We start from the raw sequence: 15,040 nt of genomic DNA, 5'->3' as shown, positions 1-15,040 counted from the left end.
TAGGTATAGAAATGATATGTCTCCTACACATATCTAACTATTAATTATTAATAAACTCACTGGGCCTTCCATTCTTCGTGTACAAAAGAGCCTGGTGGCTTGCAGCTGAAATTAACTTTATGGCAAGACGGTTGTTACGTGTGTAGCACGTTCTCTGCAGGAATGTATCAGAGTCTCTTCCCTGGTATTTCAGGAGGGTATAACCTTTCAAATTTGAGGAATAAGTCCACGACAAAGACGAAGTTGTGGAGCACAGACTTTTTAGTATGTTCCCTTCAGGAGCTGGAAGATAACCATCTGGATTAACTATGCTAGAATACACCCTTGGTTACTCATTATGAGATTAGCTGTGATTAGCTTTCTTTAAAAAAGAAAGAGAGAATAATCTGAAATGTAGAATATAATATCTGCTTGCGTGATGATGGGGTAATTATTCTACTCTATGGGTAATTCTGCATTCCCTAATCTACTAATTAGCCCACCTTTTAATATATTTGCCGCAGTTAGTAACTAGCCCATAAACTTCTGTTTGGTTGAGCAATCAGCTTTCCACCTGCATATGACATGCTCATGAAACAATTGGAAACAAACAGATTTCTACTCTTTGAGATTGTTTTAAAACCTGTGGCTGTTACACTGTCTTTAGCACTGTGGATTTATCAGTCCAAAGACCACTATCTATGTATCCTTATTCCAGTATGAGAGGGTTTTTTAAAAGAAACTGCTTCCTAGATGACAAAAACTACATTGCAAAAAGACACTCGTTCTACTGAAGTGAATGTTTTTGCAGAGCATTACAGAATTGCAGATAGATTTGTCTCAACTGACACTGCAGGAAACAGTGAACAAAATCAAAAGGATGCTGTTATTTCAAAGGCTTTTCTCTATAAGTTTACTTTGCTGCTTGCATGTCCCAGGGTTGTCTTGACTGAAGTTTATCACCGTTCTCTGAGGACAGAGGGAATGAGGGAAGTGCCCATTTACCCTCTCCCTTTCTTCTCTGGAAGCTGATCTGACTATCTGCTGCCTAACCTAAGTCTTTGACTTCATGGCTGTCATCAGAGTAGCCAGTGTGCAATGCCAGTAGGGGATTCTTCCAAGTCTGAGGACAAGTCCTCTGTCCACAAAAGTCAGAACAGCAAAGGAACCTAGTACTTTTCAGCAAATAGTTTGGGTAACTCTCACTGTTATTTTTTTGTGAGACCTTTATAGCATGCCACTGGCAGCTTCCTCATGCACAGTATAGGGACAGTATAAAATTTAAGTCTTTACTGAATGCTGTGAGGAGTGATATTGGCCTGTCATCCTTGATACTTGCATGTGTAGATTGCACCAGTGTGGCTCTTCAACCACTCTAAGAGCCAACATGCAATGTGCTTACATAGAAGCTTTCCTTCTTGTCCTGGTTTCAGCTGGGATAGAGTTAATTGTCTTCCTAGTAGCTGGTACAGTGCTATGTTTTGAGTTCAGTATGCAAAGAATGTTGATAACGCTGATGTTTTCAGTTGTTGCTAAGTAGTGTTTAGACTAAAGTCAAGGATTTTTCAGCTTTTCATCCCCAGTCAGCGAGAAGGCTGGAGGGGCACAAGAAGTTGGCACAGGACACAGCCAGGGCACCCGACCCAGACTGGCCAACAGGGTATTCCATACCATGGGACGTCCCATCTAGTATAGGAACTGGGAAGGGGGGGGGCAGGGAATCGCCGCCTGGGGACTAGCTGGGTATCGATCGGCGGGTGGTGAGCAATTGCACTGCATCATTTGTACATTCCAATCCTTTTATTATTGCTGTTGTCATTTTATTGGTGTTATCATTATCATTATTAGTTTTTTCTTTTCTGTTCTATTAAACCGTTCTTATCTCAACCCATGAGTTTTGCTTCTTTTCCCTATTTTTTTCCCCCATCCCACTGGGTGGGGCGGGAGTGAGTGGCGGCTGCGTGGTGCTTAGTTGCTGGCTGGGGTTAAACCACAACTCTTCTACTGTGTCCTCAGAAATGATCTTATGTGAATACAGCATCTTGATGCAATATGGTATGAGGGTCATGCAGCCCAGAGTGGCTGTGATTTTTTTCAGGAAATGTAACATCAGTTCCAGTTGCTCCAAAGAGTCTTGGCTTGCTTTGTACTTCAGGTGGGATGGGGGAGTCTTGGGATATACAGTCCTATCTTTGATTCTACCATGCAAGAAATTGTAAGTAAGACTTTTCTTCCACCAGAGATGCAGTAGATACACAGGCAGATTTTGTAGGATTCAGGTTCTTTCCAACTGACAAGTTAAGTTGTTTCCATTTTTTATTAACACCCTATTCCATGGCTTGTTCAGGCAGGCCTCATGGTTGTAAGTTTGTGCTTTCACCTTTTTCAGACTTTTCTTTCTTGCCCAGTTTGGTGATATGCAGCTAAAGTTGTTAGGTGGCACTTAAAGCTTTTAAGCATTAGTCTTTTTTTTGGAACAGATCCAGAGTCCCCTCAGGCAGTTGACTGTATAAATAAGTGCTCAAATGTGAAAAATCAGTTGAGTTTTGCGGGATTTTCCTTACCAAAAGCAAGAGAGCAGGACAAAAGGCTGTTCCCAGTATTTGCAGTCAGTGGCCAGAAGTACTATTTGTGTAACTTCTGTGATTTGAGAAGACCTCTCAACTAATCAGCAATACACTAATTTTGCTTAGAATGTAATTTTTTAGCAGACAAAAGAACTCCTCCTTCTTCTGAGATATGATGGTAGTTCATTGAGCTTTGAGCATCTATCTGAGCAATGTTAGCCAGTCAGAGAGGTTTAGTAGTTGTTCTGCTATCCTACTGACCTCACCTGGTCTCTGGATAATCCTCTGTGTAAATACCCAGGCTGATTGATATGAAGGATGTATTTAGCAAAGTCAGTAACTTTCTGCCAACTATCTCATTGCCATATTTTGGAACTACATCAGTCAATAATTGTTTCACAAACTGTTTCTAAAGAATCTGTTCTGTTCCAGGGACCCTTTTAGCAGTCATTCCTACTGGGCAATCTCCACCTGTTGCTCTTCAGGTCATTGCTTAAATGGTTGTTCTTACTGTGTTGCTAATACCTTGTGCAAGCCAAGTAAGTCATCGCTTGGTGTCCACACCAAAATGTTCTTTCCCAGAGTTTTTCCTAGCACTGTGAATATTCTCCACTGTATGTCAATGATTTGTTTAAAACTGCAGCCAGTATGCTTATAGTCCACTAGTAATCCCCAGACTTCAGCTCATCTGGAAGAGAACCATTCTGCAGTTCACTTGTGTTTCTTAATCATTCCTAGGTTGCCTTAGACTTTACATAAAGGCGCTTTTTTCCATACTAGAGGACATCTCTCCCTTTCGTACAGTCAGAGGCACAAAAAGCAGATCAAAGCTCCTTTTACTAAAGAGTTTGAATTTGGCTGCAGCTCTGTCATTAGCTCTCTCCTTACACACATGCCCTTTCCTGTGTCTGCATGTGGCAGCCCTGCCACTTAGAGCTTGCCGATGTGCAGGTCTTGTCAGCTAAGTTCCTTAATTCTGCCTTTTCCAAGGATATTGAGAACTGTATACTAAACTCCACAGTCTCTGGAGTAGTATCCTGTCTTAATGAAAAGAGGGAATTGTTACAAAAAAAGATTAAAACTGGGAGTTGAAATAAAAATACCTTGTGTTTCGGTCTTTTGATATATAAAACACATGAAGTTTAAAGCAATCATATCTTACTTGCATAGGTATGTTTTCCTTCTGGGTGAGTGTTGTCTTTCATAGTCTTGATTTATTTTTCAATATTTTTCTCAAATAGCACAAATAAAAAAAAGATTTAAGTGGAATGGCTTTTGTGTCTTATTAGTAATTTATGTAAAGATCAGATCTAAAAATTCTGTTTCCCAACTCAGTTACAGAAGGAAGAAGATAATCCTGTAATAAAGCTGAGAAAATAAATAATGAAGTTCTTTGTTTACTAACTTGTTACATTTTTTTTTTCCATTCAGATACCTCAAGAGGCGTATGCATCTGACCAATCTCAGTCTCTACTGCAGTGAGTATAATACATCACACAGGAATTCCAGTCAGGCGTATTGTAATTAAACGATTCCATTACACCTCCATTTGTATGTTATTTTATTCTCAGTGTTCTATTGTGAAGCACTTTTCTTGTTTGCTTAGTGAAGGACCTATATTTATGTCAAAGGTAATTTGGTGTCCAATATGGGTCAAGCTGTACCTGTATTTGTTTTTATCGATGATACTACCTTTAATGGTATAAGGGTATAAGCAACAGGAACAACAGTAAACTACTTGGGAAAAACCATTAGACAAATAAACAAAGATTTGTAATAAATAATATTAGACCTTTTGTTCTTAGAAGCTATGGAAGGATTTCAGTAAAAGATGGATTAGAATAGAAATACAGAAAGAAGTAATGAAAAATAGGAAGAGCCATTTTTTCACTTAGAGAATGAATGTACAAACATAGCTAGCTCCGCTTAGGAAATCTGGAAGTCATAGTTACTGCATGTCCTTGTAAAGAGAAGTATGCCTCTAAAATAACTGCAGTTGTTTCAACAAGAAATTTTAAGTACAAAACTGCATAAATAAACTCAAAGTACTGTAGAAATTTTCTTAAGCTGAGCAGGTTACAATTCTTTCTGAATAAGAATTTTTTATTGTATTACTTACTTCTAGGGGTTGGATAAAGTGTCCATCACTTACTGAAAATATTTCTAAGCCTGTTTTTTCACTAAGTGCTGCAGTAGAGGGACAGCAAAATAATTCTGTAGGTATGTTGTATTTTGTACAAAACTGAAAGTTGCTCTGTGGCAAAATCATTTGAAAAGCTGAAGATGAGTTCCCATGTAGGTATAGAATCTGACTATATGTGGCCTTTACAACAGTTGTTTAGTTTTCGTAGTTGTCTTGGACTACAAGTTATCTTTTTGTAAGTATCCTGTTAGAACTGTTTGAAGAAAAAACTGTTTTCCGAAGCCAAGTGGTGTTATTTCCAGCTTAAAATTATTTCATTGCTGTGGAATTTTCTGACAAAAGTTACAGGCACGTGGTACTCAAGTGCCATATGGATGTGTAAGGTAAGCATGGATGTAACAGTCATTGAGGGCTCCTATATGCTTCTTACTAACATATCCAGGAATCAAAGGCAACTGTAAGACAGGAGTAACAAAAATGCTATTGGTCATTCCCCAGATCTGTCTGTCACCTGCTGCTACTTCAGTTGTACTTCTGTTCCTCTGGGCTCCCAGCAGTGCAGGACTGCCCCATCTGTTTTGCTCTCTCTCTGTTTGAGCTAATTTTTGCTAACCCAGTAGAAAACCATTCACTTTATTTCTGATTAGGAAATTCCCAGGGAGTCACATGAGTGTCAAAACATGGTGATGGGAGCAAGGAGGTTGGGACCAGCCTTTTTCAGAGGCAGTAAATTATTGGATTGTTTTAGCTGTATTGTCTAATGGCATTGTAATTACAGAGGGCAGGGCAAAGGTCTTATACTGTGGAATGGGCGGCAATTCCATCTGCTGATAGTCTTTGGAAACACAGGCCTCTAAACCACAGTGAAGAAATGTGACAAAATAGCCCTGGAATATAATTCAGTGACTAACATAGCCTTAAAGCCTAGAAACCTTATTGTCCGTTCCACTTAGGGAACATGACTATAGTAGTTTTTAAGGTTTGAAGCTTCAGCCTTAATCAGGAAGTGAGGCTATTTTACTAGACATGATGAGAAATTCAGAAGTGGAACGTACAACTGAAATATTTGTTTACTCTCCTAAATTTTAGATATCAAATGGAATGGATTTCAGAAGGATTCAGAAGAAAAGGTTAGTGTATTTTTACAACTGAATGTATATAATATATAATTTAATTTAATTAGCATTAGAGAATATGTGACTGAAAAACATCTGGTTCTTTCATTTTAAAAAGCAGGCACATAGCTGTCAAAACTGACACTGCGTGCATTAGGTGAAAAAAACTTAAGAGCTAACCTTTATTTTCTGCTTTTGGGGTAGGAACTGCAGTTTTTAAGCTTGCGGGTCACAAGGGTAGAAGCATGGCAGTAACAGTGAAGTAGGAAAGACATCACCATGACACAGAATCTATAAGGGCTGTTACTTAAGCTAAACTAATGAAGACTTTTAGTAGCTAAAAACATTTTTTCCATCAATGAAAGTTATGGTAGAGGCATTAGGAAGGTCTTTGAGGAGGAACAGAGTATCTGTAACTGTCCTCCTGTTTGGGAGTAATGACTTACTTGTGGCCAAAAATAGGTAGTACCGGTCTCTTTGATACATCTCTTTGGTAATCCTAAAGCTGGTCGTGAGTGACAGGTTTCACTGCTGATGAGCTAAAAGTGAGGGAATATCTTTGAAGCTACCTTTTCCCCAATTTGTCAGCTCCTTTCTCAGTGATACTGAAGTGGGGATGATTCCACTCCAGTGTGAGCCTATCTACTTGGGTGTTGCAAGGTACTACCTGTTTTCTTTGCCATGCGTTTCTGTTGCTTCCTTTGGGCCAACACTTGCTTGTTTGACTCCCAGCATGAAATAAGTCTTGGGGAACAACTGTCAGATCCTGTTCAGTTTTTTTTAGTTGGCTTAGTTTTCAGCCAGGTAATCTTTTCAGTCCAGCTCCCCAGATGATTAGGTAAGTGCCAGTGCAGCACAAGAGAGGATGTGGAAATGCACAGCTGAAGGCAAGTGGAAGGTCGGGGGCTGTGCCAACACTAATTTAGATAAACTTAATACAATCTGAATATTATGAGTGTAGCTCACAAATACTGATTATTTTAGTAATTTATCTGCTTGCAAGCACTGCTTTTGCACGTGAAAGAAAGAAAAGCTTGGAGGGACGAAGGAATTCCTTGATAGCTTCCAGAAAACACAGTAGCAAAAATTCAACAATATATCCAACTCAGAAATACCTTGAGCAAGAGCTGAAGGTTCTGCAACCACTGACATAAACATCCAGTGGTCAAATGTTCGCTTGATTCTTCTCCACTTCCCCTTTCCCCTTTTCCCTTCCAGCACTCCCTCCATTCTTGGTTTTCAGTCAGGGGAGTCCAAGCAGCAGTGAAGGACTTGAGCAGATTTCTGTTCAGTTAGCAGAGGAAGTGCTGGTGGCATTTCATGAAGGAGTTCTTGGCCTTTGCCTCTGTACCATCTGTCTGTATGCTATTGTCTGCAGCCATGATATTACTTATGTCTGCTCTGCTACCTCTGCACTGTTATCTCCTTCTGTTGCCCCTCTGAGGCACAATGCCCTCTTTGTGCCTTTTGATTTCCAGTCTCAGTTCATCCCTGACCGGTTCATTGCTTTCAGGTCTATGCTGGACAAAGAAACTGTCACTGAAATTTGCTCTGTTGCTGTTTCTGCAGCAAGAAGTAACTGCTATTACCAACTTCTATTGCAATGTCATGGACAGTTTTGAGGATTTCTGCAGCACTAGTGACATCAGTTGCATGGATCCTAGAGAAATGAGAGGATCTTGCTGGGTACATGTAATGCTTGCTGCCGTCTGCACTTCTTAGGAAACCTCACATTAACTTACAGCAGGATACCAGCTCCAATATTTCTTCTCTGACATTCCAGTGTGGAGCAATTTACAGCAATATGCAGTGAATTATCTGCTGAAATAACCTGCTTAATGCAGAGACCGTAGCATTATGACTGTTCCATCTAGTCCCATAGGTTTGTACCTATAAATAAAAAGTTAGAATTCTATATAAATCAATTCTACTTTCCTTTTTTCAGGGAGCCTGATTAAGGTTAATGTTGGGGAAAAAACAGTACTTACTAAAATTCACCAAAGACAAATTTGAGACCAGTATGGCAAATTGTTCATGTCTTGTAGAAAATACGATTGATTACACGGTCAAGTACCCCTTGTCTCAGAACAAAGGAAAAACATGAAATCCCCTAGGCTATTCCTTTTTGAAAACTATACAACTACCACTGTACAACTGTAATACCAAGTTTATTAAATGAAACATTCTCATTGTACAGAATTAGTTAAGTAAAACAAAATTAAAATGCCTTGAAACAAAGATTACCTATGATTAATAGCCTCTGGAGAATAAGCAGATTGAGTGCATTGAGAATATCTCCAGAGAGGATATTTTAGGAGCCTGGGGTATGAAGGTTGGGATTAATCACTGCAGTGAATTACAGTTTTTGCATATGGGGTGGTGTTGGCACTGGCAAGATCTGAGTGCTGCAGGAAGAGCTCTTGTGAGAGGAACCAATGGCCATCACAGGCTTCTGTGTACTGATTTGAAGAAAGGGCAGGACAGACACCTTGACAACCAGCAGTGAGTCACTGGGCATGTTAGTTTTATGTATCTATTTGTGAAAATACAAGATAAATTAATTAACACAATCACTGCACAGAAGTCCTGACACTGTAAAATGAGTCGTGATTGATTTTCTTGATTTTGAGGACATAGCAGCTCTGATTTCTGTTGTGGTTAGTCTGTTAATAGTGGGGCCAGTACTGTTCAACATTTTCATTAATGGCCTGGAAAATGGAACAGAATGCACTCTCAGCAAGTTCAGAGTGCACTGGGAGGAGTGACTGATGCACCAGGTAGTTGTGTTGCCATTCAGAGGGACCTGGACAGGTTGGAGAACTGGACAGAGAGGAATCTCATGAAGTTCAACAAGGCGAAATGCAAAGTCCTGCATCTGGGGAGGAATAACCTCAGGCACCAGTAAATGCTGGAGACCAACTGGCTGGAAAGTAGCTCTGCACAGAAGGACCTGGGGATCCTGGTGGACAATAAGCTGGCCACGAGCCAGCGATACACCCTTGTGACTAAGAAGGCGAACAATATCCTGGGCTGCATTAGGAAGAGTGTTGCCAGCAAGTTGAGGGAGGTGATCCTCTACTCAGAACTGGTAAGGCCACCTCTAGAATACTGTGACCGGATCTGGGTCCTCAGTGCAAGAAGGATACGGACACACTGGAGTGAGTCCAGCACAGGGCTACAAAGGACTGGTGCATCTGGTTCTGTAAGGCCTTTGACACGGTCCCCCACAACATCCTTCTCTATAGGTTGGAGGGATATGGATTTGATGGATGGACTGTTCAGTGGATGAGCAATTGGTTGGATGGTCACATCTGGAGGGTAGTGGTCAACGGCTCAATGTCCAGATGGAGATCAGTGATGAGTGGTGTCCCTCAGGGGTCTGTATTGGGACTGTTTAATATCTTCATCAATGACATAGACAGTGGGATCAAGTGCACCCTTAACAAGTTTGCAGATGGCACCAAGCTGAGTGTTGACATGCCTGAGGGACAGGATGCCATCCAGAGGCACGTGGACAAGCTTGAGAAGGGGGCCAATGTGAACCTCATGAGGTTCAACAAGGCCAAATGCAAGATCCTGCACCTGGGTTGGGGCAACCCCCAGTATGAATAACAGCTGGGGGATGAAGGGATTTGGAGCAGCCCTGCGGAGAAGGACTTGGGGGTACTGGTGGATGAAAAGCTGAGCATGACCCAGCAATGTGCACTCACAGCCCAGAAAGCCAACTGTATCCTGGGCTGCATCAAAAGAAGCAGATTGATAGAGGTGATTCTGCCCCGCTACTCTGCTCTGGTGAGACCCCACCTGGAGTACTGTGTCCAGCTCTGGAGTCCTCAGAACAGGAAAGACATGGACCTGTTGGAGCAGGTCCAGAGGACGGCCACAAAAATGGTCAGAGGAATAGAACACCTCTCCTGTGAGGACAGGCTGAGAGCGCTGGTGTTGTTCAGCCTAGAGAAGAGAAGGCTCTGGGGAGACCTTATAGTGGCCTTTCAGTGCTTGAAGGGGGCTTATCAGAAAGATTGCCCAGAGGGCAAGAATGAAAGTTTGCCCAGAGAGGTGGTAGATGCCCCATCCCTGGAAACATTAAAGGTCAGGTTGGACGAGGCCCTGAACAACCTGATCTAGTTGAAGATGTTCCTGTGGGGCCCTGAACAACCTGATCTAGTTGAAGATGTTCCTGCTCATTGCACGGGGGTTGGACTAGATGACCTTTAAAGGTCCCTTCCAACCCAAACTATTCTATGATTCTATGATCTTTTTTATGAGGTCAGGCTGATAGAGCTTGGACTGTTCAACCCAGAGAAGAGAAGACTCAGGGGATCTTACCAATGTGTATGAACACCTGACAGGAAAGCTTGAAGATGGGGAGGCAGACTTCTCAGTAGTGCCCACTGATAGGACAAGAGGCAATGGACACAAATTAAAAAGAAAGAAACTCCATCTGAACACGAAAGCCCCAACTTTTTAACTGTGAGGGTGGTCAGACACTGGAACAGGTTGCCCAGAGACGTTGTGCATTCTCCATCTGTGGAGATACTCGGAACCTGACTGGACACAGTCCTGGGCAACCTGCTGCAGCTGACACTGAGCAGCAAGGTTGGACTAGATGATCTCAAGAGGTCCCTTCCAACCTCAACTGTTCTGTGATTCTCTATGCATCCCTCACGTCCCAGTATATTACAGTAATCTTCAGCTCAGCGTTCTCACAAAAGCTGGTAATGTTGATCCTTCTGAAGCCATAACTCTTTTGTAGTCATTCTCATGTTGAAAGGCTGAACTTCTCTGCTGTTTTTTGACTCATACCTGGCAGATACAGGAGTCCACTTAACATTTCCACTCCACCCATATGATTTATGCTTCAGTATTACTCAGTCCAGTTTTATCTTGTAACATTTGCAAGCCACAGTCTGTGACACCAAATAGCCACCAATTTCTCGATAACTTTTTAATTGTTCTCAAACACATGGCAAAAAAATCCTTGCATGTCAAGTTTCACCAGATGCGGATGCACTGCCGTCTGCTGGAACTGACAGGCCAGATTTAAGCTTGCTCAGGTTGTGCACAGGGAGAGGTAGGCAGCTAGGGCTTCGCTAAGCCTGGCTCACTCACTGGCCTTCGGTGCAGTGAGTTTATTAACACACAGTTTTTATATCCATGGCCAAGTGAGTTGGTATTTTTAGATGAGACTTCTGCTTGACTTCCCTGTCCATCTCCTTCCTCTGGTGCGAGGTTCTGAAATCGGCTGAGGCTGGAGCTGACTGTGGCCATACTCAGCTGTTACCCAGTGTGTACTTACTGGGTAAGATGGGGAGACAAGAGATTCTGGGCTGGTGCTAGAAGGTCAGCAGGATTTGGGCCTGGATTAAGGAGCACCTTGATTTGGATTTGTACTGGGAATAATTGAGACAGGAAGATAGTGGGATTTAAATCAAGGCTTTCAAAGTAGTATGCTCATGCTCAGTGGAAGAGATTCACAGATGCCATGAGATGGTTGGCATTTACACCCTAGAAAGAATTAGCAGCCTTATGGCAAAGAGATACCATTCTCTCTTTGGCATTCTTAGATAGGAACCCCTTTTTTAAATGAGTTGCTTGAAGCATAGTTCTTCTGGTGGAGGATAGACCTGAACCTGCATTTACCACAATGTTGATATTTTACTGCTAACTTACTGACTGAGGGGGAATCCTGCTTCTCCTTTGAGTGAAACTGATGTGTGTTCAGACCATATTTACCAGTCTTGGATCCACAGGAGAGAGAACTCCCTGTTTTGGTTCAGTTCCCAGCTGGCTCAGCCTTGCTCCTTCAGCAGCTCCTCTGTTCTTTTCAACAGACAATTGAAGGTACAGGGACCTTAGGCACTGGGGCTTTAAGTGTCTTCATGGATAAGTGGCAGCTGAGGATGGATTTTAGGGAGGGAAAGTTTTGACTTTTATTATGTTTTGCAGATTGTAATTACTTGTAGAGCAAGTCCCAAAGGGTTTTGCCAACAGAAATGAGTACTAAAGAAATTTAGGCACCTGTAGTTGGATGAGAGTTTTGTGAACACCAGTCACATTTAAGTGTTGGATTTCAGCTGGCATTTGGGTTTTTAGAATCTTGCAAAATTAGTTATTTATTCCTGCCTGATCCTTCTCCATTAATATAAATGTAAGTTTCACCTGCCCTTCAACAAATGCACTAAGCCTTTTTCTTAGGAAATTTGTAATACACATACATGCTGTTTATACCACAGTTCTTCAAGTACAGAACGTTACGCCAGTGGGTTTTTTTCGCAGTTGTTTAAGGTCTGCACAAATTACAGAAGTGGTCTAAAAAGAAACTGTAATTCAATACAGCAAAGTAAGAAGTAGTCAGTACTTAAAAAGGAACAACTAGCTGCACAGGTACAAGATAAAAAACAGCAGACTGGGGAATAATTTTTCAACAAAGAATCAGGGATTTATAATGGCTTACAAACTGAACATGAGTCAATGCTGTCAGATTTCTGCCCTTTCTGTTTTATTGTGTGTGAGCTTTATCAAAATTATGTTACCAGTGGTTAAAGGATTCTTGCACTGCCCAGTATTGCCACTTGCTGGCAGCAAGAGTCTAAAAATGTATTAAAAGAGATTTTCTTGAGATCCAGTATTACTAAGCAACAGCACTATTATATACAAATGTTATATAGAAAAAAAAATGGTTTAGGTCTGCTGAGGCATCTTATTTTCTCCTGCAGAAGCATTTGGAACAGGGATAAGAAAAAAAATGAAAAAGCTATTAATTGGTATAAAAATGGGAGCATCTGTTGAAAGTGGTTAAAAGTTGATTAGAAAAACAGCAGTATTACTTTTCCAAGAACATTTATGATTTTCTGGTTCTGTACTCAGTGTAGAAACTCAAACGTGCAGCCTCCAAACATACTGGTAAGGCTTTGAACTGGAGCTTGTGATGCTCCATACCTGTGTGGGATCTACCTGAACACATAATCAAAACTCATATATTGTGTTTTACTAACTATGCTTTTTATATTATTGTGAATATGTTCACTTTCATTATTTCTGGGTGACAGAAATTTGTAATGCCTTTCTTTTAAAGCCCTTTAACACCCTCAGGTTATTGGCAATGGTGTAATATCTTTGACTTTATAACAGATTTAGTCTCTTACTCTGGATTTTCATTGCTAGGGAAGTCAACAACTGAAGTGGTCTACTTTTGAAACTGATACCCTAACCCTTGTGCCTTGTACCCCCCTTTAGGGGTACTAACCTTTATTAAGAAATTGTATGAGTTCTTAGGAGAGGCTTCAAGTCTTGTAGTTTGTGCAAAAATTGCAAATAAAATATATGTGTATATATGGATGACTTCTAAAGTGAATGTTAATTACATGCTTTTTAGAAAAAGTTGTTCCATTCCTTTTTGTAAACAGGGTTTTTTGTTGGTTTTTTTTAATGTGTAGATTTCACAGAAATCAGTTAATGAAGATCTCTCTCCAGAAATAAACCTCTGTCTAGACGCCCTTCTGGAGGATATAGTAACAGTTCCAAAGGAACGGACACCACAAGATTTATTTCCGCATGTTTTAGAAGATTGCCAGAGAACCTGTATGACCATTATTGACACAGATAGCAGAGTAAAAGAACATTCCCCTGATAATGATACAGATCTTTCACTGACATGCCCAGGGAAGATTTTCATGGAAGCATTCACTGAACAGAGTATGCAGACTGGTGAATTTGAAATCAGTGATTTGTTGAAACCCCTCAGTGATTCTGAGAGTCTTAAAATGATAAATCCATTGCCTGACAAGTTAGAGTGTCAGGTTCATGCCTTTTCCATTGATCCATCAGCAGATGAGAGCAGTGATGCCCTGCCAGTACAGCTTGTGACAGCTCTGAATGCCTTGTCAGGATCTGTAGTACAACCTGTCACTCCCGTAGTGCCAAATGAGAGACAGCTTAACACTGAGGGAGAGCAGTTAAATTCAGAACCAAGTATTCCCCAGTTACATGATAACTATACACAAATAACAAATATGATTGAGCCTCAACTTTCTACAATTCAGGTGGAAGAAATAGAAGTCTTAACAAGATCTAACTTGCAGAGGACAACAAATGAGCAAGTATATACACAATTAATATTTGAAGATTTATATTTATCATAAAATATTTTATAGAATAGCCAAATTACTTGGAGCTGTGAATCTTAGTAAAGATCAAACTGGCAGCAGTAATTTACGTGTTTAATACGTTTCAATTGTTTTTGTTTTAAAAGTCCAGTAGTGTTTTTCTGTTATGTATCCTCTGATATAGAGATATATATATTCTGTTATATCCATGTTATGAATATTCCTGTTTAGGTTATAACAAGGGAGAGAGAAGGACACATAGGAGATGTGTGTTTTTGCTATAGAGTGTAGCAGACATCCCTTGTAACCCTGGAATCAGATTCTCTGCTCTGTCTGTCTTTGAATATTCTGAAACTGCAACTCAATGATCAGCCACATATAGCTATTTAAGGTGGTTTTACAGCCACTTTGCTTCCCCACAATGGTATAAAGCATCCAAAGTCTATGAGTTAATTCTATCTCTTGCTGGTAGTTTTAACTGAATATAACATTATATAATAAAATGTGCCACAAAGGTTGCTAATTTCAAGGTTCTGAAAAGTCTCTAGGCTAATTGTCTCAGAACCATAACAACTTACAAAGCTTTTTCAGTGAAGTGTTGATTTCTGAGATTGGTAGCACAGCTGTGTGAAGCTTAATGTATAGATTACTCAGTATTGCAGTTGAGATTGTGAAGCAGGGTCCTGTGGGAATGGGGATGTATAACCCCTTGTCAGTTAATAACTGATTTTAGCTTTTTTTGTGCCTCCATCTGCTATTCTTGAAGGCAGAAAATACGGAGGCACTTTAATGAGGAAAAAATCCCAGTTAATTTTTTAGTAACTGTTGCATTGTAACAGTATATTGTTCACCTTGGTCTTTTCTCACCCTTGTTTCTTCAGAGTATCCTTGTTGTGGTGAAACAAGTACCCAAAATAGGAGAGCTTGTAGTGTCCTGTAGATGCAGTCAGGATGCTGGATAGCCCATTTATTTTAATATATGGTCCCAGTTTCAGCTGGGACAGAATTAATATTCTTATTAGTAGCTGGTACAGTATGTTTTGGATTTAGTGTGAGAATAATGTTGACAACAGACTGATGTTTTAATTGTTGCTAAGTAGCACTTATCCTAAGTTAAGGATTTTTCAG

General features: G+C 40.5%; 1 protein-coding gene across 1 annotated transcript in view; it reads left to right on the top strand.

The window, feature by feature from the left end:
• The window catches only part of ANKRD31 (ankyrin repeat domain 31), a 79,680-nt gene that overhangs the window by 2,847 nt on the left and 61,793 nt on the right, over positions 1–15,040 (top strand). Inside the window, exons 4-7 of the mRNA XM_041120831.1 lie at positions 3,978–4,024; positions 4,672–4,766; positions 5,779–5,819; positions 13,244–13,906. Coding sequence (XP_040976765.1) covers positions 3,978–4,024; positions 4,672–4,766; positions 5,779–5,819; positions 13,244–13,906 — 846 coding nt within the window. The remainder of the gene's footprint in view (positions 1–3,977; positions 4,025–4,671; positions 4,767–5,778; positions 5,820–13,243; positions 13,907–15,040) is intronic.

Source organism: Aquila chrysaetos, chromosome Z, assembly GCF_900496995.4.
Source record: "Aquila chrysaetos chrysaetos chromosome Z, bAquChr1.4, whole genome shotgun sequence".
NCBI lineage: Eukaryota > Metazoa > Chordata > Aves > Accipitriformes > Accipitridae > Aquila > Aquila chrysaetos.
Note: the sequence above shows the minus strand (reverse complement) of the source record. Positions and strands in the feature narration are given on the sequence as shown.